The 23,322-nt window shown below is 33.2% G+C and overlaps 1 protein-coding gene across 4 annotated transcripts in view; it reads left to right on the top strand.

Annotated features, from left to right (window-relative positions):
- LOC133332581 (cAMP-specific 3',5'-cyclic phosphodiesterase) overlaps positions 1–23,322 on the top strand; it is a 208,247-nt gene that overhangs the window by 148,168 nt on the left and 36,757 nt on the right. For 3 of the 4 annotated variants that reach the window (XM_061540957.1, XM_061540960.1, XM_061540955.1), the window contains exon 3: positions 6,830–6,868. The exons of the other annotated variant lie outside the window; for it this stretch is intronic. In XM_061540957.1, the coding sequence (XP_061396941.1) occupies positions 6,830–6,868 (39 nt within the window). The remainder of the gene's footprint in view (positions 1–6,829; positions 6,869–23,322) is intronic. 4 annotated transcript variants of the gene reach the window in all.

Genomic DNA, 23,322 nt, shown 5'->3' with positions numbered 1-23,322 from the left:
ATACTTCGATTTACACGAAATTTGGCACAGCGTGCTTCATTAAGCCTAGAATGATGTGTGCTAAGTTTCGTGAAAATCAGTTCAGATTTAGATATAGCTCCTATATATATTTTAGTCCGATTTAAGGTAAATGGTGCACCAAATCCCCTAAATATGCTTCGATTTGCACGAAATTTGGCACAGCGTACTAAATTAAGTCTAGAATACTGTAGTCTATGTTTCGTGAAAATCGGTTCAGATATATTTTCGTCCGATTTTAAGTAAAATGTGCACCAAATTTCGTAAATATGCTTCGATTTGCACGAAATTTGGTATAGTGTACTGAATTAGGTCCAGAATGAAGTGTGCAAAGTTTCGTGAAAATCGGTTTAGATTTAGATATAGCTCCCATATACAGTTTCGTCCGATTTAAGGCAAATGGTGCACTAAAGTCCCTAAATATGCTTCGATTTGCACGAAATATGACTCAGCGTACTAAATTGAGTCTAGAATGCTGTGTGCAAAGTTTCGTAACAATCGGTTCAGATTTTGATATAGCTCCCATATATATTTTCGTCCGATTTTATTTAAATGGTGCACCAAATTCCCTAAATATCCTTCGATTCGCACGAAATTTGTCACAGCGTACTGAATTAAGCCTAGAATGATGTGTTCTAGGTTTCGTGAAAATCTGTTCAGATTGAGATATAGCTCTCATATACATTTTCGTCCGATTTCAGGCAAATGATTCACTAAAGTCCTTAAATATGCTTCTATTTGCACGAAATTTAGTACAGCGTACTGAATTAAGCCTACAGTGCTGAGTGCTAGGTTTCGAGAAAATCGGTTCAGATTTAGATATAGCTTCCATATATATTTTCGTCCGATTTTAGGTACATAGTGCACCAAACTCCCTATATATCCTTCGATTTGCACAAAATTTGGCACAGCGTACTGAGTTGAGTCTTGAATGATGTGTGCTAAGTTTCGTGAAAATTGGTTCAGATTTAGATATAGCTCCGATACACATTTTCGTCCGATTTAAGGTAAATAGTGCACCAAAGTCCCTATATATCCTTCGATTTGCACGAAATTTGGCACAGCGTACTGAATTATGTCTAGAACGATGTGTGTCAATTTTCGTGAAAATCGGTTCAAATTTAGATATGGCTCCTATATATATTTTCGTCCGATTTTAAGTAAATAACGCACCAAATTCCTTAAATATCCTTCGAAATTTGGCATAGCGTACTGAATTAAGCCTAGAATGATGTGAACTAACTTTTGTGAAAATCGGTTCAGATTTAGGTATATATTTTCGTCCGATTTAAGGTAAATGGTGCACCAAAGTCCCTAAATATCTTTCGATTTGCATGAAATTTGGCACTGTGTAGTGAATTAAGCCTAGAAAATCAGTTCAGATTTAGATATAGCTCCCATATATATTTTCCTCCGATTTAAGGTAAATGGTGCACCAAAGTCCCTAAACATCTTTCGATTTGCATTTTCGATTATAAATAAGCGTTTATTCGGTTTGAATGTCCATGAAACAAAAAATATTTTTTTAAAAACCCCACGCTTATTGGATTGTAAGGTCCTTGAAAAACTCCATACTGAAGCACTTTACATATTTAAAAAATATTTTTTAAAAAGTCCTCGTAGTTCTCTGTTAATACCTGAAAAAAGTCTTCTCCGAAATTCCCTTTCTTTTTTCAAAGTTTTCATTTTTAATGTTCCATGTTTACTTTGTTTTAAAATGCCCCCATTCCCTTTTGTTTTCAAATATTAAAATCCCATATTCAAATTATGGAAATTTAATATTCATCGCTGGCTCAATTTTTATTATTATTCCCATTTAAGTAAGGCAGAATTAATTAGGCAAATATGTGAAATTAATTAGCACCATAAAATGTACGCGTGCTGTGGTGTTGTGTGCTTGCAGCATATTCAAATTACATGTATCTCAAAAACTTCGCAATTCCATAAAATTCAATACCTATTGTAGCTAAAAATAAACTCCAGCCTAGTGGCAAAAGCGGTCGGAGGTTAGGGCACACACACATGTCGGAAAAATAAACACCTACTCATTAATAACGACGACGACGACAGACATAACTTTATTTCCGGTCTATTATTATTATCGACATCATCATCGTCATTGCCATGAAAGCCATCCTTGTATCAACAATAATTGAAATGCGTGTGCCTATGTGTGGTTGTCTGTGTGTGTATGTTTGTTTGCTTGCTTGTACACAATATTACAATTTAATTAAGACCGCTCGCGCTCGTACACCATTGTCACATACCTACCACACAATTATTTCAATTCAATTTAATTATGCAGCAATTGAATATTTTACGCATTCTATTCTATTTTTGTGAATATGTATGTATGACGGTGTGTGTGTGTGGTTCTGTTTGATGTGGCTCGGACTGTATATATCCAAACATACACACACACACTCTTTTATTATAAATAAAGTGATTTTATTGTTATTATTTTCGTTGGCAAAACATGCCTGGAATTTCAAACATCTGGCTGGAATTTCAAACGTGGTGTTATTGTTTTGAAAATATGTTGTGTTATATGTAGCTGTGGGTGCAGGTATCACATCTCGGAAGGTAGCAAAATACCACTTTAAAAAATTTGGTCTTTATGGATACTTGACAAAAAATAATTTTGAAATAAGTCATGATTTTAGGGAAATATTTCTCTCAATAAATCCATGCCTATGGGGCCCTTGAAAAATTGTTTTTAAAGAATACATGCATATTGGACTCGTGACAAAAATTATTTTTAAGTTCAGGGTTATTGGATTCTTCATAAAATCCACCTTGCTTAAGGTCCTTGAAAATCGTTGTTTTTTATCACGCTGATTGGATTCCTGGAAAACAAATGTTCATAAGGCATGGAGGAGGCCTGGATTTTTTAAATAATTTTTCCTAAAGTCCTTATGAGGCCTTGGTTTTTTACATAATTGTTGCTCCCTTTGAGATGTGGAGTTTTTAAATAGTTTTTTTTTTTTTTTTTTTTTTTTTTCACAAGTCCCTATGAGGCCTGGGTTTTTTAAATAATTTTTTCCAAGGTCGATATGCGGCCTGTACATTTTTGAATACATTTTCCAAGGTGCCTATGAGGCGTGGATTTTTTAAATAATTTTTTTCATGGTCCCTATGAGGCGTAGGTTTTTATAAATAACTTTTTCCAAATTTCCATAAGGCGTGGATGTTCTCGTGTTCATGTAAATAGTTCATTTTTCAAAAGACCCTATAAGACCTGTGATTTTTAAATAATGTTTATACCCTACACAACTATGTTGTCAGGGTATCATAGCATTGTGCAGCCCCAAGAGTTTGTAACGCCGCGAAATATTGGTCCTAGACACACCTTTAAGTATACCGATCGTCATATCTCGACTTGCTGAGTTGATCTAGACATGTGTCCGTCCGTCCGTCTGTCTGTCCATTATAATTTTTAAACACGATACAGGCCACAGTTATGGACCAATCTTCATGAAATTTTGCATGTAGGATACATATTTGGCCAATGAAGACCCCTATTTTTTTGGAAAAGAGGCCACAATTATGTCCCAAAGGCGTTGATACCATCAGCTTGGTCTTCTCTCCGTTTACTGCCAGACCCACTTTGGCAGACTCCTTCTCAATTTGTTCAAAGGTGGCTGCTACCGCTCTCAGTGTCGATGTCATCGGCGTAGGCGAGTAACATGTGTAGTTTTGCCTCTCGTAAGACCTTTTCCAGCAGGATGTTAAAAAGGTCACACGACAAACTGTCACCTTGTCTGAATCCTCGTTCTGTATTAAAGGGCTCCGAGAAGTCCTTCCCGACTTTAACTGCTGATCTTGTGACAGTTAAAGTTATTCTGCATAGCCGAATTAATTTTGAAGGAATGCCAAAATTAACGAATAGGGCTGTCGAATGCGGCTTTATAGTCGACAAATGGGTGGAATGTGTCGATGTGGCGCAGAGTGAAAATGGTGGCCAATGGGGGATTTGCCAGGTCTGAAGCCACATTGGTATGGTCCAATAATGTCATTGACCATTGGCTTAAGTCGTTCACACAGTACGCTGGATAGCACTTGGGAAGAAGACTTATTCCTCTATAGTTGGCACATATCGTCTTGCCTCCTTTTTTGTGCACGGGACACAGGATGCTGAGGTTCCAATCATTGGGCATGCATTCTTCAAGCCAACTAGTACTAATCAGCTGGTGCATGCTCCTTACCAGCATCTGACCAGCAGTCTTGAATAGTTCGTCTTGTAACCCATCGGCACCTGCTACTTTATTATTCTTCAACCGATTGATTGCTCTATACCGTCATCTATTATTGGTTCAGGGGTATCCACCGCACTGCTACTATTTGACACCAGACATTTTTCAAAATGCTCCTTCCAGATCCTCAGCACGCTGTCTGTATCTGTCACCAGGTTTCCTTCTTTATCTCAACAGGAGGATGTGCCTGCACCAAATCCTTCGGTTTGGTGTTTTACCCGTTGGTATAATTTTCGGACTTCATTCTGACTCCTGTACATCTAGATTTGCTCACGCTCACGTCTTTCTTGTTCTTTCATCTGTTTTTTGAAAATACGTTTCTCCTCTTTCCTTTTCTTCCGATAGTTCTTCATCGCATTACGTGTTGCTACTGTCCGCAGGGTTGCCCTATACGCTGCATTTTTTATATCAGTAGCATTACGACACTCCTAATCGTACCACGGATTTCTTGATGGTGGCCTTTGGTACCCAAGTGTTGCTTTTGCTGCAGTTTGTAGGAAGTGGGCAATTTATTGCCATAGTGCTTCTATATTATTCTGGGGACTAGGGGTGCTTTCGTTAAGCAGTTGGGTAAGTTGAGCGGAGTAGGCTTCTGCTATCTGTTGTGTTTGCAGCTTTTCAACGTCAATTTTCCGTGTTACATTAGATCGCACCTTTGCTGCTATATGAAGACGAGTGTGTACCTTGGCTACCACAAGGTAATGGTCCGAATCGATATTCACTCCCCGGATCGATCGCACGTCTAAAACACTGGATGAATGCCTTCTGTCTATCACAACATGATCGATTTGATTTCTCGTTGTTCGATCGGGAGAAATCCAAGTAGCCTTGTGTATATCGAGATGCTTAAATCTGGTGCTGCTAACAACCATGTTTTTTGCTGCCTCGAAGTCAATCAACCTCATGCCGTTGTTTGATGTTTCTTCATGAAGGCTGAATTTTCCGACGGTGCGGCCAAAGATATTTTCCCTTCCGATTTTTGCATTAAAATCACCTAGCAGAATTTTAGTGTCATGGCCAGGGCAACGATCATATGCTGTTTCTAGGCGCTCATAAAATATGTCTTTGGTCTCTTCATTTTTTCCTCCGTCGGAGCATGGGCGCACATGAGATTGGTGTAGAAGAACTTCTCTTTTATACGGATTATAGCAATTCGCTCATCTACTGGAGTGAATCTGGAGACGAGGTCTTTTATTCTCATATTAAACATAAATCCGCAACCAAATTCATGTCTCGTTTCATGGCAGCTATAATACAGGGCGTAATCATCTGATTTACTTACGCCAGTGCCTTTCCATCGCATGTCCTGTAAAGCAATAATATCGGCTTTGTATTTCTCGAGTACATCTGCGAAAGCGAACACTGCGCCTGTTCTGTACAACGTGCGCACATTCCAAGTGCAGATTCGCTGATCGTGGTTCTTTATATGTTTGCGGGGGTCTTCAATATTAGGTGGGTTTGCTTTTCTTTTTCTTTGCTTTTTCATAGTAGGTTGGGTTCTCCGAGAGTGGTCAATTATAGTTCTTTTTATAGTTCTTATGGGTGAACTCGCGGCACATATGAGCTCACTATTTCATCGGGTGATGAAAATAGCTCCCCAGGTGGCACCGCGGGGAGGTCAGTGTCCACAATTGAGATGAAAGAGGGACCAAGAAAAGCCTGGACTTCACCATGTTAAAGCCAATCAGAGCCGTTGCTTGGTATCTATCATCCCCTACGGATGTGGCAGTTACACATCAATATGTACAGGTGCTTACGTATTCAGATACTATTTTGTAACCTATTACCACGCTAGAGAGGGGAAATATAGGGCTTCATTCGGTCATTTGAACAAAATATTAGTGTATTCATGGATTTTTGGATTATGCGAAAAATATTAGGTTATTTTTGAAAAAATATATTTTGCTGGTGAAAAATTAAGATTCTGGGGTGTATTAAAAAAATTCAAAAAAATTTGGGTTAATCGAAAACATGTGCTCCAAAAATTTAAGAATTTTTGTTTTTTTGTAATTTTCCTTTTTTTAAGGTTAACTATTTAAATTAAATTATCTTTTAATCGTTTTGAATAATCTAAGAGCTTATGTAAATGTTATTTGTTTTATGTGTCCCCTTGCTTTTTTTCGTTTTGTTTGTTATGTGCGTATTCGCTTTCCGTTTCCTGTTGCATTAAACATTATTTACGTTTTTTCTTTTTGTTTATTTTTTATTTATTTATTTTTGTTTATTCGCCTACCGTTTTCCTACTTTATTTTTATTTTATTTTATTTTTTTTTTTTTGTAAAGAAAATATTTATGCTTTTCCAGCTGTAGATATTCTCAACCAAAAAAAATAAATGCCATGCTTTAAAGCAAAAATAATAATTAAACAAAAATGTTAAATAAAAAGTTTTTTTAAACAAATGTTTAGTTTGGCTTATTGTTAAATAGCTGAGGATGCAAAATATCCTACCGTTTTTTTTTTTGTTCGATTTTGTTTAAAACAAAAATTTTGCAAATACAAACCTACTGTGATACAATCAAAACGTTCATTGTGTTGTTATTTGTTGTAACCCTTACAGGTTTAAAGAACAGGAGGCCTCCATCCTGATTGACAGATCGTACGTATCTTTCTCTCTCTATCTCTCTATATCTACCTATCTCTATCTATATTTAATTTTGTGAATGTATTCAACTAAATCATTACAAAAAAACAACATACATATAAATATTTTCTGTAGACAAAACAAAATAAATATTAATTAAATTAAAAATATAAGTATATTAAAAAAATTCGCCAACAACAAAAAAATTGAAAATGCTTTCTCTCTGCTCCCCCCGGTGTTTGTGTGTTGGTAGTGGTGGTGGGGGCAAACAAAATCGAAAAATACTACTACGCTTTATTTTTGTTTGTTTCACAAAATTGTTGTGTTGTTGTTGTTTTTTGTTTTATTTTTATATTGTGTGAGGCTAAAATTAAATACGCTTATTCATAGGCATTCCAAAACTGCACACCTTCAAAAACGAAAATCAAAACAACAACATCTATACTTATACAAATATAATTAAAAAATATTTTATTTTTGTTATCCCAAAACGAATGCAAAAGAATGCTATGATTGCGATTTCCAATTTTTTTGTTTTTGTATTTATTTTTTCAAAGCACTTTATTTTTTCATTTCACCACTGCAAATATTCAAATAATTACAATAATCATAAAAATGGAATTTTTTTTTTAATAAAAATGTATTTTCATTCCCATATGAAAATTAGAAAATAAGCATTCTGGTTGTTATTTTTGTTTTCAAACATGGCAAATACGCGTAAATATTTTTTTTTTAATTTTGGTGTTGAAATTCAAAATTGTAGTTTAAATTTTAGCACACTTTTTGTGTACATTTTCTTTTGGATTTATTATCTAAACAATTTGATAAAATATTTTAAATGTATCTTGAATTTAATTTGTGATGTTATTAGTCTTTCACCTTTAGAATAATTTCAATTGGCGTCTAAAGGAAATTTATAGTTTTGAAAAAAAAAATGTAGATAAAGAAATTTGTATGGAATTCAAGTGCAATAACACTGAGTTCGGTGCGGTCGGATATGTTATGGCATCTAAAAAGTTATTTAAAAAATATTTGTTTAAAAAATTCACAGAAAACTGCATATGTCAGAAAAAGTACCAACTAGTACCAAATTTCATGATTCAAGCTCTAAAGTGATCCTTAATCCAAGTTTTAGAATTCCAAGTCTATCGGTTCACCTACAATTCAATTTAGTACAGAGTAGTATGAATTTCTAAAACCTCCTTCTTACCCCAAACCTACACCCCCATAATTATCGTAAGTTCAAGTTTCAGGATCCCAACTCTATCGATTCACACACAATTCAAATTGTACCAAATTTTGTACACAGTAGTACCAATTTCCAAAACATTCTACATACCCCAATTCTACACGTCCACAGTGATCCTAAATTAAAATTTCAGGATTCCAACTCTATCGGTTCACCCACAATTCAAATTGTACCAAATTTAGTACACAGTAGTACGAATTTCTAAAACCTCCTTCTTACCACAAACCTATAGTGATCCGAAATCCAAGTTTCCGGATTCTAACTCTATCGGCGCACCCTCAATGGTACCAAATTTAGTACACAATAGTACGAATTTCCAAAACTTCCTACATACCCCAATCCTACACCTCCACAGTGATCCTAAATCAAAATTTAAACTCTATCGCTTCACCCACAATTCAAATTCTACCAAATTTAGTAAACATTAGTACAAATTTCATAAACTTCCTGCATATTTCAATCTTACATCTCAACAGTGATCCTAACTCCAAATTTCATGATTCTAGCTCTATTCGTTCACCTAAAATGCAAATTGTACCAAATGTTGTACCATTTAGTACTATTAAGTATTAATTTCTTAAACTGAATCCTGACCCCAATCACACACCCCTACAGTGAACCTGACTCCAAATTTCATTGTTCCCGCTCTATCGGTTCATCCAAATTCAAACTGTACCGATTATAGTACGATTTAGTACTTTTCGTACAAATAAGTAAGAAATTTCCAAAACTACGTTCATATTCCAAATTCCAGGATTCCAGCTCGATTTGTATCTCCAAATTAAAATTGTACCAAATATAGTACCATATAGTACTTTCGTACACGCTTTCAAAACCATCAGCTTAAATAGACCCTACATCTCAACCATTATTCGTATTCCAAATTTCAAGTTTTTAGCTCTATCCATTCACATGCTACGAAATTGTACCAAATATAGTACATATTAGTACTTTTGGCGTACTTGTAGTTGGAATGTCCAAAAAACCCCCATTTGCTATATCTATTCTACACTCCATCCGTAACCCTTATTTAAAATGTAAGAGTTCTAGCTCTACTGGTTCGACAAATACAAATTGTATCACATTTAGTAGTTTGTAGTACTTGTCATACCGTTCTAGAACGAATTTCCAAAAACCCAGTCACCTTTGGACCAAAAGTGACCCTCACCCAAAATTTCAAGATTGTAGCTTCTGCCGTTTCGTCTGGGCGTTGATGAATCGTTAAATCAGTCAGTCAGTCAATCAATTTACTCTTTTATTAGTATAGATAGATATTTTCAAGGGCTCACCAGTGCGTATAAGTAACGACAACACTTATACGACATGAACTAAAATTTGATTTATTTTTAATAATGTCTTTCTTTGCCATAAATCCAGCCAATCTGATGGCTGATAATATATATTTGACTTCATTAAAGCTTCAGATTTTACATAAGTTTTATTTTAAAACCTAACCCCCCCCCCCCCCTTTTTATACCCTACACAACTATGTTGTAAGGGTATTATAGCTTTGTGCAGCCCCAAGAGTTTGCAACGCCGCGAAATATTTGTCCTAGGCCCACCTTTAAGAATACCGATCATCATATCTCGACTAGCTGATTCGAACTAGACATGTGTGTCCGTCCGTCTGTCCATTATAATTTGTAAACAAGATACAGGTCGCAGTTATGGACCAATCGTCACGAAATTTTGCATGCATGATGGGTTCTAACCATTGGTTAAAATTTAGGGGATCAAATGGACCAAAAACTTTATTTTTGTCTGATTTTCTGGAGAAGGGTATCGGGCCAAAGAATAAGCATGCCTGTTTTGATAAAGATCGGTCAATATTTAATGGGTCAAATGGGCCCTGACTTTTGTGTGAAAAATTACAAAATTGGTAGTCTATAGCGTATAGATTTACACCTGAAGGATATAGACCCGAGAAGTTGATAGTATATCCATGAGGAGTGGTTAGCCTTTAAATTGATACCAATTATATTGTCGTATGTGCTCGGATGTGGGAGTTACACGTAAATATTTACGGGTGTTAACGTATTCATATAATATTTAGTAACCCACTACCCCACTATAGGGCGAAAATATTGCGCTGATCGCTTTGAAATATACCATGAGGATCCAGGTATGGTCAAGGACAACGTCTATAGTTTTCGATGATGATCAGATAAAAATATTGGGATGAAGTGGACCGAAAACTTATTGTTTTGTGTTTTTTCGAGTCGATCACAACACAAGCCACGGTGAAGGGAATCTGGCACGTAATTAGAATGGGAATCTGGCACGTAATTAGTAATATTTGGTGGCCTATAGACAAGAGGGTGCAAATTATGCGAAATATTGCCCAAGCTCAGAATATAGAAACACATCAACTTATATTTTCGTGGAAGTTGTGTAGGGTACCATATGGTCGGGCCTGTCCGACTATACTGCTCCGCTCACTGGTTTAGAAAATACTTTATTATTGAAATATATTTATCGTGTGTCATAGAAAGCATTTACTTCAGTTTTTTAATACTATTTTCGAAAACTCTTCTACATTAAACATCTCACGAATTTATATGTATGTGGCGAACCGTATAGTTAAAGCTTCTTGAGGTTAGTTAAACCGTACATTTAAAGCCTCTTCCAATCTTTGAGGGGGGAATTGTCGATCTCCCTTAACGATTTTTTAAGCGATATAGAAAAACTATAAACTTCTATGCCAAAACAGGGACAAAAAACATTATCGTTAAAACAATATTGGCATTCAATGCGTATGAGTAACGACAGCATGTATACGTTACCACTCCCAAATTCAATTCATTGATAATCCCACTGAAATAAGTAAATGAGTAACGTTTTAAAGATTTACTCTCATTCATGATCAAATCGTTCGCCCTAAAAAAAATTTTATTTGATTTGAATTTTACGGATGTCTTTAATCTGGCGAGTCATTATTATGACCAATGGAGATCCTTAATTTAAATACATATTTAAACTTTTTAGATATTTTTACAGGGTGTTTCTATTTAATATCTCAATTCTCCGTCCATTAGATTAGCTCTCCAATTTTTCTCAAAATGTCAACTCTAAAGTGAAAGGCAACATTTAAATTTATTTTTCTAATAAACATTCAATTTAAATTACCTTATTATAATTTTTACAATTTCCTTATATTTTATATTTCTCTGTGTATGTATATATTTTCTTTATTACCTCGCCAATTCTTTAATTATTTTTTTGTTTTTCTCAAAACACAAAAAAACTATTAATTTCCCTTAACAATTTCATTTCTCGCCTTTACTAATACTATCAACGGATTGTTAATAATGAGTTCATGTTTACGTCAATTTTATTTGTTGTTGATATTATTTTTTGTTATTGTTGTTGTTGTCTTGTTATATAGTTTTTATTAATTTTTCATATTACCCCCCGAATTTACAAACATATATTACCGCATTATATCTTATATACAAAACAAATATTTCTATATAAAAAATTATAAATAATTTGCTAATAATAAAATTTATTATAAATAAATTTTTTTACTACGAAGTACTTCTCTTTCAATAGAATTTTATTGTGTAAATTATTTGTTTCTTAGAGAATATAATGTTTATATTTAAAAAATATATATTTTAATGAAATTATTATTTTTATAATTATTGGAAGTACACTGTGACGTATACGTTGCATCAACAATTATACGTCACATTGCTTCGGATACAAATGTGTTATTCATTTATATTTTTTGTATTATAATATTGAAAAACTATTTTGAATTGGTTTGTTTTCAGAATTTATAGCTTACAAATGTTATTTTGAAATCAACATAGAAAAATTATATTGAGCTCACTTATTGTGTATTCGCTAAGAACAAAATTTGCGTCAATTAGTGTTGAGAAATATTTTATTTGTCGAACATGAAAAATAAGTGACAACATTAGATTTTGAAGCGTAATAATGAAAAGAGAAGGAACGTAAAGAAATAATTTAAATGATAACATAACAATTGTTTTAATAGGTGTTTAGAAATACTACTATATATTTTAAGAACTATAAAAGAGATTTTATTGCTCTTAACAATTTTCAGTTAGTAAGAATCTTATAATTTTTTATACGTACATTTTTCAATTATTTTCTCTTGCGGAACTTTAAAAAAATATAAAGTCAATAAACATGTAATTTCAAAAATATTCTAATAAGTATAATTATAAATATTACACATAATTGAGGATTATTTTAAATAACATAATCAAATTTCCTTGAAAATTGTAATTTTACAATACTTGTATTCGATGCATATGAATAACGACAACATTCATACGCCACAAACCACAAATATAAATAAATGGTAAAAACTTCAAATAATGGTGCCCATAGCTTGGAAAAAAACATTTTTAATACCCGTCTGTTAAGGACCCTTGAAGAAACATTTATTTTTAATCAGACGAGGGTTAAGGACCTTGAAAAAATATTTTTTAATCTTCGCTTGTTAATAAGTATCTTACGATCTATAAAGTAATAAAATAAAGTAATCAAATATCCTTTAAAATTTTTATGTTACAATACTTGTATTCGATGCGTATAAGTAACGACAACATTCATACGCCACAAATCACAAATATAAATAAATGGTAAAAACTTCAAATAATGGTGTTCATAGCTTGGAAAAAATATTTTTTAATCCACGCCTGTTAAGGCGGGGATTAAAAAATCCCCCGAGGATTTAGGACCTTGAAAAAATGTTTATTTTTTAATCCTCGCATGTTAATAAGTATCTTACGAACTATAATTGAGGATTTTTTAAAGTAATAAAATATCCTTAAAAATTGTAATTTTAAAATACTTGTATTCGATGCGTATGAGTAACGACAACATTCATACGCCACAAATCTCAAATAGCAAATAGAAATAATGATGTTCATAGCATGGAAAAATATTCTTTTAACCAGTAAGGTTAACCATATGTTAGGTTACACTTAATTCCGTATGTTCTGCGCATTCGGCCACATTTTGAGATCTTCATTTACTTATAAATCCAAATTTCGTGCAAATCGAAGGACTTTGGTGCACCATTTACATAAAATCGGACGATATCTAAATCTGAACCGATTTTCACGAAATTTAACACACATCGTTCCAGACTCAATTCAGTACACTATGCCAAATTTCGTGCAAATCGAAAGATATTGGGCCATTTTCGTAAAATCGGACGAAAATATATATGGGAGCAATATCTAAATCTGAACCGATTTTCAGAAATTTAACACACATCTTTGTAGACTTAATTAAGTACGCTGTGCAAATTTCGTGCAAAAAGTAGGATTTACATAAAATCGGAAATATATATATTCGTCCGATTTTATGTAAATTGTATATATCTGAACCGATTTTCACGAAAGTTAGCATACATCGTTCTAGACTTAATTCCGTACACTGTGCCAAATTTCGTGCAAATGGGATATATAGGGACTTTGGTGCACTATTTACCTAAAATCGGACGAAGATATATATGATATATGACAGCTATATCTAATCTAAATTTTTCCCAATTTCAATAAGGTTTGTTCTTGGGCCAAATAAATGAGATGTGCAAAATTTCATCCAATTCGAATCAAATATAGGGACTTTGGTGCACTATTTACTTAAAATCGGACGCAAATATATATGGGAGCTATATCTAAATCTGAACCGTTTTTTCCCAGTTTCAATAGGTTTCGTCCTTGGGCCAAATAAATGAGCTGTGCCAAATTTCATCCAATTCGAATCAAAAATGCGACATATACGTTTTTTACAATATGACATGGACAGACAGACGGACGGACATGCATAAATCGACTCAAACAGTCATTCTATGCATATGCCTGTTACAAACATATGCACATAGACATAATACCCTATACCTCACGAAGTAAAAATACTCACGCTAAAAATATTTTATTTTTAATCCCCGCCCTCCGTTGGCCTTTACAAATGTTTTATTTTTAATGCTAGTCATCCGTAGACCCTTAAAAAATATCATTTAAAAATTCCTTACCCTAAAAATTTAAATAATAAATTTTTTTTTAATTCACGCCTATTGATGACCATTTGAAAAAATATTCTTTAAAAAATTAACGCCTATTGATGGCCGCTTGAAAAAATATTCTTTAAAAAATCCACGCCTATTGATGGCCGCTTGAAAAAATATTCTTTAAAAAATCCACGCCTATTGATGACCGCTTGAAAAAATTAACGCCTATTGATGGCCGCTTGAAAAATTATTCTTTAAAAAATCCACGCCTATTGATGGCCGCTTGAAAAAATATTCTTTAAAAAATCCACGCCTATTGATGGCCGCTTGAAAAAAATATTCTTTAAAAAATACACCCTTGAAAAGTGTTCTTTAAAAAATCCAAACTTATAATGGACCCTGGGAAATTACTCTTTGTAAAATCTTATAGCTGATCCTTAGAAATTATTCTTTAAATAATCTATGAATATTGTTGGCCTTTGATATATACTTGTAAAATATCAACATTTCTTGCCCTGATTGCCTATAAAGAATGATATTTTCTACATACGGAATTTGATGCGTATGAGTGCTGACAATATATATACGACACCATGCTCAAAAAATTAATTTATTTAACCATTGTTTAAGCGGTTGGAAAAATCTGCTCTTTTTGTTGTACGGTAGGCTCTTGAAAAATAAACATCAGAAATAAATAATTACTTTTCTATTGGGGCTTCGAAAATGTTGCTTTAAAAATGCACGAAAGTCGATCTGTTTGCTCTAGGAAAACAACAAACTTGCAAAATAAATTTAAAATTCCCATGTCAATCTGATCCTGTAATAATCAATATTTATATTTTTGTTTGTTCTTAAAAAAGAATCGTGAAAAATTCCAACATATGGATCCTTGTTACGTCTCATAGCACTGGTAATTCCTTCAAAATACCCATTATTGTGGTGTAGGTATTTGTAGTGGTGCCCATTGTGGTGTATACGTATTGTCAACTCTTATACGCCACAATGATTAATTTAATTTTATCTGAATCGAATAATGGTCATTACCATTTAAATAGGCTCTTGAAATATAAACATCAGAAATATATAATTACTTTTCTGTTGTGCTTCGAAAATTAGACTTTAGAAATCCAAGCTCTAGAAGAACAACAAACTAGTAGACTAGAAATGCTTTATTGTCTTTCTTATCCTTGCATAAATTTAAAATTCCAATATCAATCTGATCCTTAAATAATCAATATTTATATGTCTGTCATTAAAAAAATATTGTGAAAAATTCCAAAATATGGATCCTTGTTACCCATTATTGTCGTGTAGGTATTTGTAGTGCTACCCATTACGTATACATATTGTCAACACTTATACGCCACACTGAATTATTAATTCCTATCAGAATCGAAAGAAGGTCATTACCACATAAATATAATTGTAACATAACTAAAATCTAGAACCTTTCCTCGTCACAAATTAGATTCCCGAAATATTTTTTATTACGATTTTTGGGGTATCTTTTTTTTCAAATGAAAAAAACCCTCTAAGAAAAAGAAATGTCGTCGAAAACCATAGAAAAAAAAACATTGACAAATGTTCTTTCATTACATTTCTCAATGATGATGGTTTTTATCTTGGCAAAAATATATCGCGCGCTTTTTTTCAATACAAAATGGTTGTTTCGTTTTCGAAAAAAAGAAAACAAAAACGATGCATTGAGTCTTAAACTGAATGATTGATGATGGACGCCAACAACTCGGTCATATTGTGGGAAAGAACAAACTAATGAAACATTTTCAGATTTGATATCTACACATTACGAACCAGTATTTTTTGTTAAAGCAAATAAATGAAAGAATAGCAAATGGTTGGTTTTCAGAAAATGTGTATGTACGTACACACCATCCTCTAGGTGGTAACCTTCTTATTAAATCACAATATTTGTTTTTTTTTCTGTTTAGATATACAGTGGAAAAATTATGAAATCCTAAGATCTAAGAACTAAATATTCCAATTATTCACAATTATAGGAAAAAAACTCATTATATGATTATATTTAGACCGAATTTGTTAATAGTTCTGAGTTATTGTATCAATTTGGTGATATTTGAAATAAGTTTTTTTCCAAAATAGATTTTTTCCTAGAAAGATTTTTTAATTTTTAAACTGAAACCTGTGCTTTAATGGCTTCGTTTTTCCTAAAATGAACACTTTTAGCCTATTGGCATTCGATGCGTATGACTAACGACACCATGTATACGCCACCTTATACTGAATATTATAAATTTAGTTTTTTTACAATATCCCGCTGATGAAATTCCATAGTTCGAAGAACTAAAAGTGCCAATTATTCGCAATTATTGGAAAACAAATCAAATCATATGATTATTCTTAGAATGAATTTGACACTAGTTCTAAGTTATTTTATCAATTTTGTGATATTAGTAAGTAAGACAAATATATTTTCCGTCAACTTTGAAATAAGTTTTTTTCAAAATAGATTTTTCCTAGAAAGATTATTTAATTTTTAAAAGGGAACCTATGCTTTTTAAAATCCCTGTTAATGCCATCGTTTTTCCTAAAGAGGACACTTTTGGGAATATTGGCATTCGCTGCGTATGACTAACGACACCATGTATACGCCACCTTATACTGAATATTATAAATTTCGTTTTTTTCACAATATTCCGCTGATGAAATCCCATAGTTCTAAGAACTAAAAGTTCCAATTATTCGCAATTATAGGAAAACAAAATCACATCATATGATTATACTTAGAATGAATGTGACACTAGTTCTATGTTATTGTATCAATTTTGTGATATTAGTAAGTAAAGCAAATGTATCCGAAAACTTTGACATATTTTTTTTTTCAAAATAGATTTTTTCCTAGAAAGATTTTTTTTTATTTTTAAACTGAAACCTTTGCTTTTTCAAATCCCCTTTAATGGCTTCGTTTTTCCTAAAGTGGCCACTTTTAGAAATATTGGCATTCGCTGCGTATGACTAACGACACCATGTATACGCCACCTTATACTGAATATTATAAATTTCGTTTTTCACAATATCCCGCTGACTAATGTCAAATTCCTATTAAAGAAAATATAATTTCGTTTTGTCGTTTTCATAATTAAAACATTTTTTTTTCTTACATTATCATATCTTTGTTGTGTTTTTTTTTTTTTCTCATTTCATTTGCTTGTTTTGTTCGGTGACTTTTAACAAGAAATGTCATCAACATCATCAACAATGTCAATGAAATGTCCTCGTGACGATTCTTATGATGAATAAAGATTGATGCATGTGATAGGAATTTTTGTTTTGTGTAATACTCGCGAAATAAATGAAATGAGAGATATGCAAAAAGAACGGAGAGAGGATATTTTTTATGTGGCAGGTCTCCAATCGCATTTGTTTCATGTTTGTGACCTACATGCCGCACACCGAACGACCGAAGAACAACTGTCTGTTTTTCCCCATATATATTTTTTTATACCGGAAATAGGAAATGTGACTACGATATGTAATGTAACGGACTGACAGACAGACAGACTGGGGACTGACTGGCAGGGTTTTTTTTCCGGTGAGTAATCTGATTTGCTCTTAAATAGACAGAGCTTATAAAAAAATAATTAATTTCTTAATTACATTTTTAATATTGAAAATAGAAAATTATTCCCTGATATTTAAAAAACATATTTCGAAAGCCAGAAATTCAAACCAACTAACTAAGTTTGTGCCAATTTTCATAATTACAAACTAGAACTATATATATTTCACTTTGACAAATTATATATTTAAATTACTACTTAATATTTGACGGTCATTCCCGCCTTTGTTGTTTATTTTCCAAATATTTTTACGTTCTACTTTTTAAGTTGATTTATTTATTTTCTGCTCCGAACGTTAAAGGTCATTAAAGTAGTTTTTTTTTTCTTTTCTTTATTTTGTGTTCATTTAGTTTTGTTTTTTTTTTTTTCATTTTCATCTTTTGCCACAGTAATTTAGGCCATAGGGACGTGCTGATTGATGCACAGACATAATTTGTTCCACATCGTTAAACAGTGGAACTGGCATGAAATTCAAATTTGTACACTGATGCGTATAAGTGGTGACAGTATTTATACGCCACCAATTACCATGAATGGATTTCATATATGGGGATTTAAAAAATAGTTTCCAATGGTTCTCCATTTGTTTTTTAATATTTTTTTCTAGGGTCCAATACAGGCGTGGATTTTTTAAAGAATATTTTTTCTAGGGTCCAATATAGGCGTGGATTTTTTAAAGAATATTTTTTCTAGGGTCCAATATAGGCGTGGATTTTATAAAGAATATTTTTTCTAGGGTCCAATATAGGCGTGGATTTTATAAAGAATATTTTTTTCGGTCCAATACAGGCGTGGATTTTGTTTTTTTTTTCGGTCCAATACAGGCGTGGATTTTGTTTTTTTTTTCGGTCCAATACAGGCGTGGATTTTGTTTTTTTTTTTCGGTCCAATACAGGCGTGGATTTTGTTTTTTTTTTCGGTCCAATACAGGCGTGGATTTTTTAAAGAATATTTTTTCTAGGGTCCGTCCAATACAGGCGTGGATTTTTTAAAGATTATTTTTTCTAGGGTCCGTCCAATACAGGCGTGGATTTTTTAAAGATTATTTTTTCTAGGGTCCGTCCAATACAGGCGTGGATTTTTTAAAGAATATTTTTTCTAGGGTCCAATACAGGCGTGGATTTTTTAAAGAATATTTTTTCTAGGGTCCAATACAGGCGTGGATTTTTTAAAGAATATTTTTTCTAGGGTCCAATACAGGCGTGGATTTTTTAAAGAATATTTTTTCTAGGGTCCAATACAGGCGTGGATTTTTTAAAGAATATTTTTTCTAGGGTCCAATACAGGCGTGGATTTTTTAAAGAATATGTTTTCTAGGGATTTTTTAAACATATTTTTCCAAAAGGCGTGGACTTAAAAAATATTTGTTGGCCCTTAAAAAATATTTGTCCTCGCTTGTTGAGGACCCTTGAAAAATATTTGTTTTTTAATCCTCGCCTGTAAAGGGCCCTTGAAAAACTATTATTTTTTTAATCCTCGTAATGGTACCCATTGTGGCGTATACCTATTGTCAACACTTATACGCCACGATGATTAATAAAATTCTATCGGAATAAAATAAAGGTCATTGCCTTATAAATATAATTGTAACCTAACTAAAACTAGAACCTTTCTTCGTTAAATAGAAATCCAAAGGTCCAATACAGGCGTATTTTTCCAAGGGTCCTTAAGAGTCGTGGATTTTTTAAAAATGTTTTTTTCTCATTGGTCCCACTGTCCCGTCCACAATGCCTGTTGCGTTTTAATATTTTCGTCTTAAATGATTTGTTGACAAACAAATGATTAAGTAATGTTGTTGTTTGTTGCTGTTGTTGTTGTTTTCGATTCGTTCTAGTTGCTCATTTCTTAAGATTATTATTATTTTTATTATTATTATTGTTTTGTTTTCATGTCAACGACATGTTGTTCATATTTAGAAATAAACAATTTTGTGAAATTTTATATTTTTGTTTATTTTTAAAATTTCCCACCGGGGGACAATAAATGGCAACAAACAAAATCGAATGTCACAATGACAGCAAATCAAAAAAAAAAAAATAAATACACAACATTGACAAGTGAAAATTCAAACACGGAATTTAGGTTTACCTTTGATTTTAATACCCTTTACCACAGTGTGGTGTTCATATGTTTGTAACAGGCCAAAGGAAACGAGATAGACCCATGGTTCCTTTTGAGGATATGCATAGAATCACTTTTTAAGTCGATTTATGCATGGCCATCCGTCCGCCCGTCTGTCCATGTTAAATTCTAAACAAGTACAGGTCGCATTTGTGATTCGAATTGGATGAAATTTGGCACAGTTCATTTATTTGGCCCAAGGACGAACACTATTGAAATTGGGAAAGATCGGTTCAGATTTAGATATAGCTCCCATATATATTTTCGTTCGATTTTATGTAAATGGGCACCAAAGTCCCTATATATCCTTCGATTTGCGCGAAATTTGACACAGCGTACTGAATTAAGTCTAGAACGATGTTTTCTAAGTTTCTTGAAAATCGGTTCAGATTTAGATATAGCTGTTGTATATATTTTCGTCCGATTTTATGTAAATGGTGCACCAAAGTCCCTATATATCCCTCGATTTGCGCGAAATTTGGCACAGCGTACTGAATTATGTCTAGAACGATGTAAGCTTTGTTTCGTGGAAATCGGTTCAAATTTGGCATAGCGTACTAAATTAAGTCTACAACGATGTGTGTTAAGTTTCCTGAATATCGGTTCAGATTTAGATATAGCTCCCATATATAATTTCGTCCGATTTTAGGTAAATGGTGCACCAAAGTCCCTATATATCCTTCGATTTGCACGAAATTTGGCAAAGCGTACTAAATTAAGTATAGAACGAAGTGTGTTAAATTTCATGAGAATCGGTTCAGTTTTAGATATAGCTCCCATATATATTTTCGTCCGATTTAAGGTAAATGGTGCACCAAAGTGCCTATATATCTTTCGATTTGCACGAAATTTGGATTTATAAATAAATGAAGAACTCAAAATGTGGCCGAATGCACAAAAAATTGAAACAAGTGTAACCTAACATGTGACAAGTTGCGATGAAATTGGTTTAGATTTCGATATTTTAAAACCAGTAAGCGGAGCTGTATAGTAGGACGGGGCCGACCATACGATACCCTACACAACTACCATGTAACTCTAACTTTCAGCGGATTTTTATTCCGAGCCTGGCAATATTTCGTGATAGTTGGGCCATTTTACCCGATTAGAGGTCAACAGCAGCTCTTCCTTACACTGACATATTTTCCGAATATTACTAATATACAGTATTTGTCCATATTCCCTTCACCATGGGTTGTGTTGTGATGTTCGGCTTATAATTGTGGGCTATAGATCGACTCAAAAAAAAAACACACACAAAAAATTAAGTTTTCGGTCCACTTTATCCCAAAATTGATTATCTGATCATCACCGAAAATTATAGGCATTGCCCTTGCTCAGTTATGGCCTCATGTAACATTCAAAACGATCAGCGCTATATTTCCAGTCCCCAGTGTAGTAATGGCCTACTAGAATACGTAAGCACCTATAAATATTTAAGTGTAACTGCCACATCCGAGTACATACGACAATAAAATTGGTATCAATTTAAAGGTCAACCACTCCTCTGGCATATACTACCAACTTCTCGGGCCTATGTCCTTCAGGAGTAAATATATACGCTATAGAATACAAATTTTATAACTTTTCACACAAAAGTCGGGGTCCATTTGACCCGCAAAATATTGACCGATCTTCTTTGGCCCGATCCCCTTCTCCATGTAAAAATGTTTGGGCGATGTTTGGGCCATAATTGCGGTCTCTGGAGCAAACAGAAAATCAGAAAAAAATAAAGTTTTTGGTCCATTTCATCCCCTAAATATTAACCGATTTTTACCAAAAACAATAGGGGTCTTCATTGGGCAGAACCCATCCAGCATGAACAATTTCATGAAGATTGGTACATAACTGTTGCCTGTATCGTGTTTACAAATTATAATGGACAGACGGTATACTTAATGTTGGGTCTAGAACTAATATTTCGCGGCATTACAAACTGTTGTGTAGGATATAAAAATCCAATCCTCAACATTTTCTTGAACAGCCTTGAAAAAATATTTTTTCAATCCGCTCATATTTAGTGTGAAATTTTGGGGTCTCTCCCCTGCAGCCTTAAAAAATTGGCATATCATCATCCATTAAATTAACGCATAGATTTCAAGAAAAAAAATATCTTTCACCTGTCACATATGATGGTAACTGAAACCGTGCAATCACCTCGCCTCCATTGTTGGCTGATTGTCAGTACTGTCAAAACAAAGACCTTCTGGCGAACAAAAAAATAAATCACAACAAAGGAAAAATTTTCCTTTTTAATGGAAAACTTATAGAAACCCCCATGTATTTTTTCTTCTTAACAAAATCCCAGAAAAAAATATGATATAAAAATTCTGCGAATTTTTTGTAGTACTCAAAATTTAACCCCATTTCTGAAAAAACTAAAAAATACCCCTTTGACTATTTTTTTTCTTCAAATTCTATTATTAATGAGCCTCTATACCCCCACTACAATTTTTTTTGGCGGTCAGAGTCAAAATAATTTTCTCATACTCTTTTTCAATACCTTTTCAATTTTAATATTATGGTAGGTAAGTGCAGATTTTCACTTTAATTTTCTTCTGAGAATGAAAAGAGCAACAAACAAATCCACTCATCATTCTCCTGCTCTTTTACTCAAAAATTGATATTCTGCCCATGGCAGCTACTCCACACTCACTGAGTAAAAATGGGGGGGAAAATAATCTCAGAACAAAAAAAATTCAAAAAGATGTTATTTCTCATATCTTGTGAGAAATATTTAATTTATTATGGTGCAAAAGAGGGAGATGAGGACGGAGGGGCCAAGAGAGAACAAATCAAACCATAAACAAAAAATCTGCTTTAATAGTCATATAAAAATTACATTCCGAACCGACAAATACTTTGAGCTATGTCACGTCCAATGGTTTGTTCAGTTTGGGTCTATCATTCGCCGCTGTGGAGGAGGCTGTGTGGAGGTGATGATGATGGTGGTGGCTTTGGGAAATCGAATCTCTACTTTGAATCCATGGAATAAGGACATAAAATATGTTTCATTATTACATTTCAATATCATCATCATCACGATGATGTTGGGTGGCGGGTGGAGGGCACAACAGAACAAAACATGAATATATAAATATATATGTATGGACATGCTTATCCTCGTAATATCCTTGATAAAAATTTATTAGTTTTTTCCATACATTGGAAACAAATTCCGAACAACACACGTCCATCAGGGATTCAAACGAAAGAACAATGAAATAGAACGTGAAGAGAATAAAGACATGGCAAGATAGATTACGAATGAAAAAATATTCCTGAAATGAAAAAATACATGCACTTAAAAAATGTTTCTGAAAATATCCAAGCAATTGTTAGACTCGTGAGAAAATATTTTAAAAAAATCTAAACTTTGCTGCACCGTTTACATAAAATCGGACGAAAATGTATATGGGAGCTATATCTAAATCGGAACGGATTTTCACGATACTTAACACACTTCATTCCAGACTTAATTCAGTACGCTGTGCCAAATTTCGTG

This window comes from Musca vetustissima, unplaced genomic scaffold (assembly GCF_032173495.1).
Source record: "Musca vetustissima isolate MV318-11 ecotype Yass unplaced genomic scaffold, APGP_CSIRO_Mvet_v1 utg539, whole genome shotgun sequence".
NCBI classification, from domain to species: domain Eukaryota; kingdom Metazoa; phylum Arthropoda; class Insecta; order Diptera; family Muscidae; genus Musca; species Musca vetustissima.
This window is presented reverse-complemented; position numbering and strand designations above follow the sequence as displayed.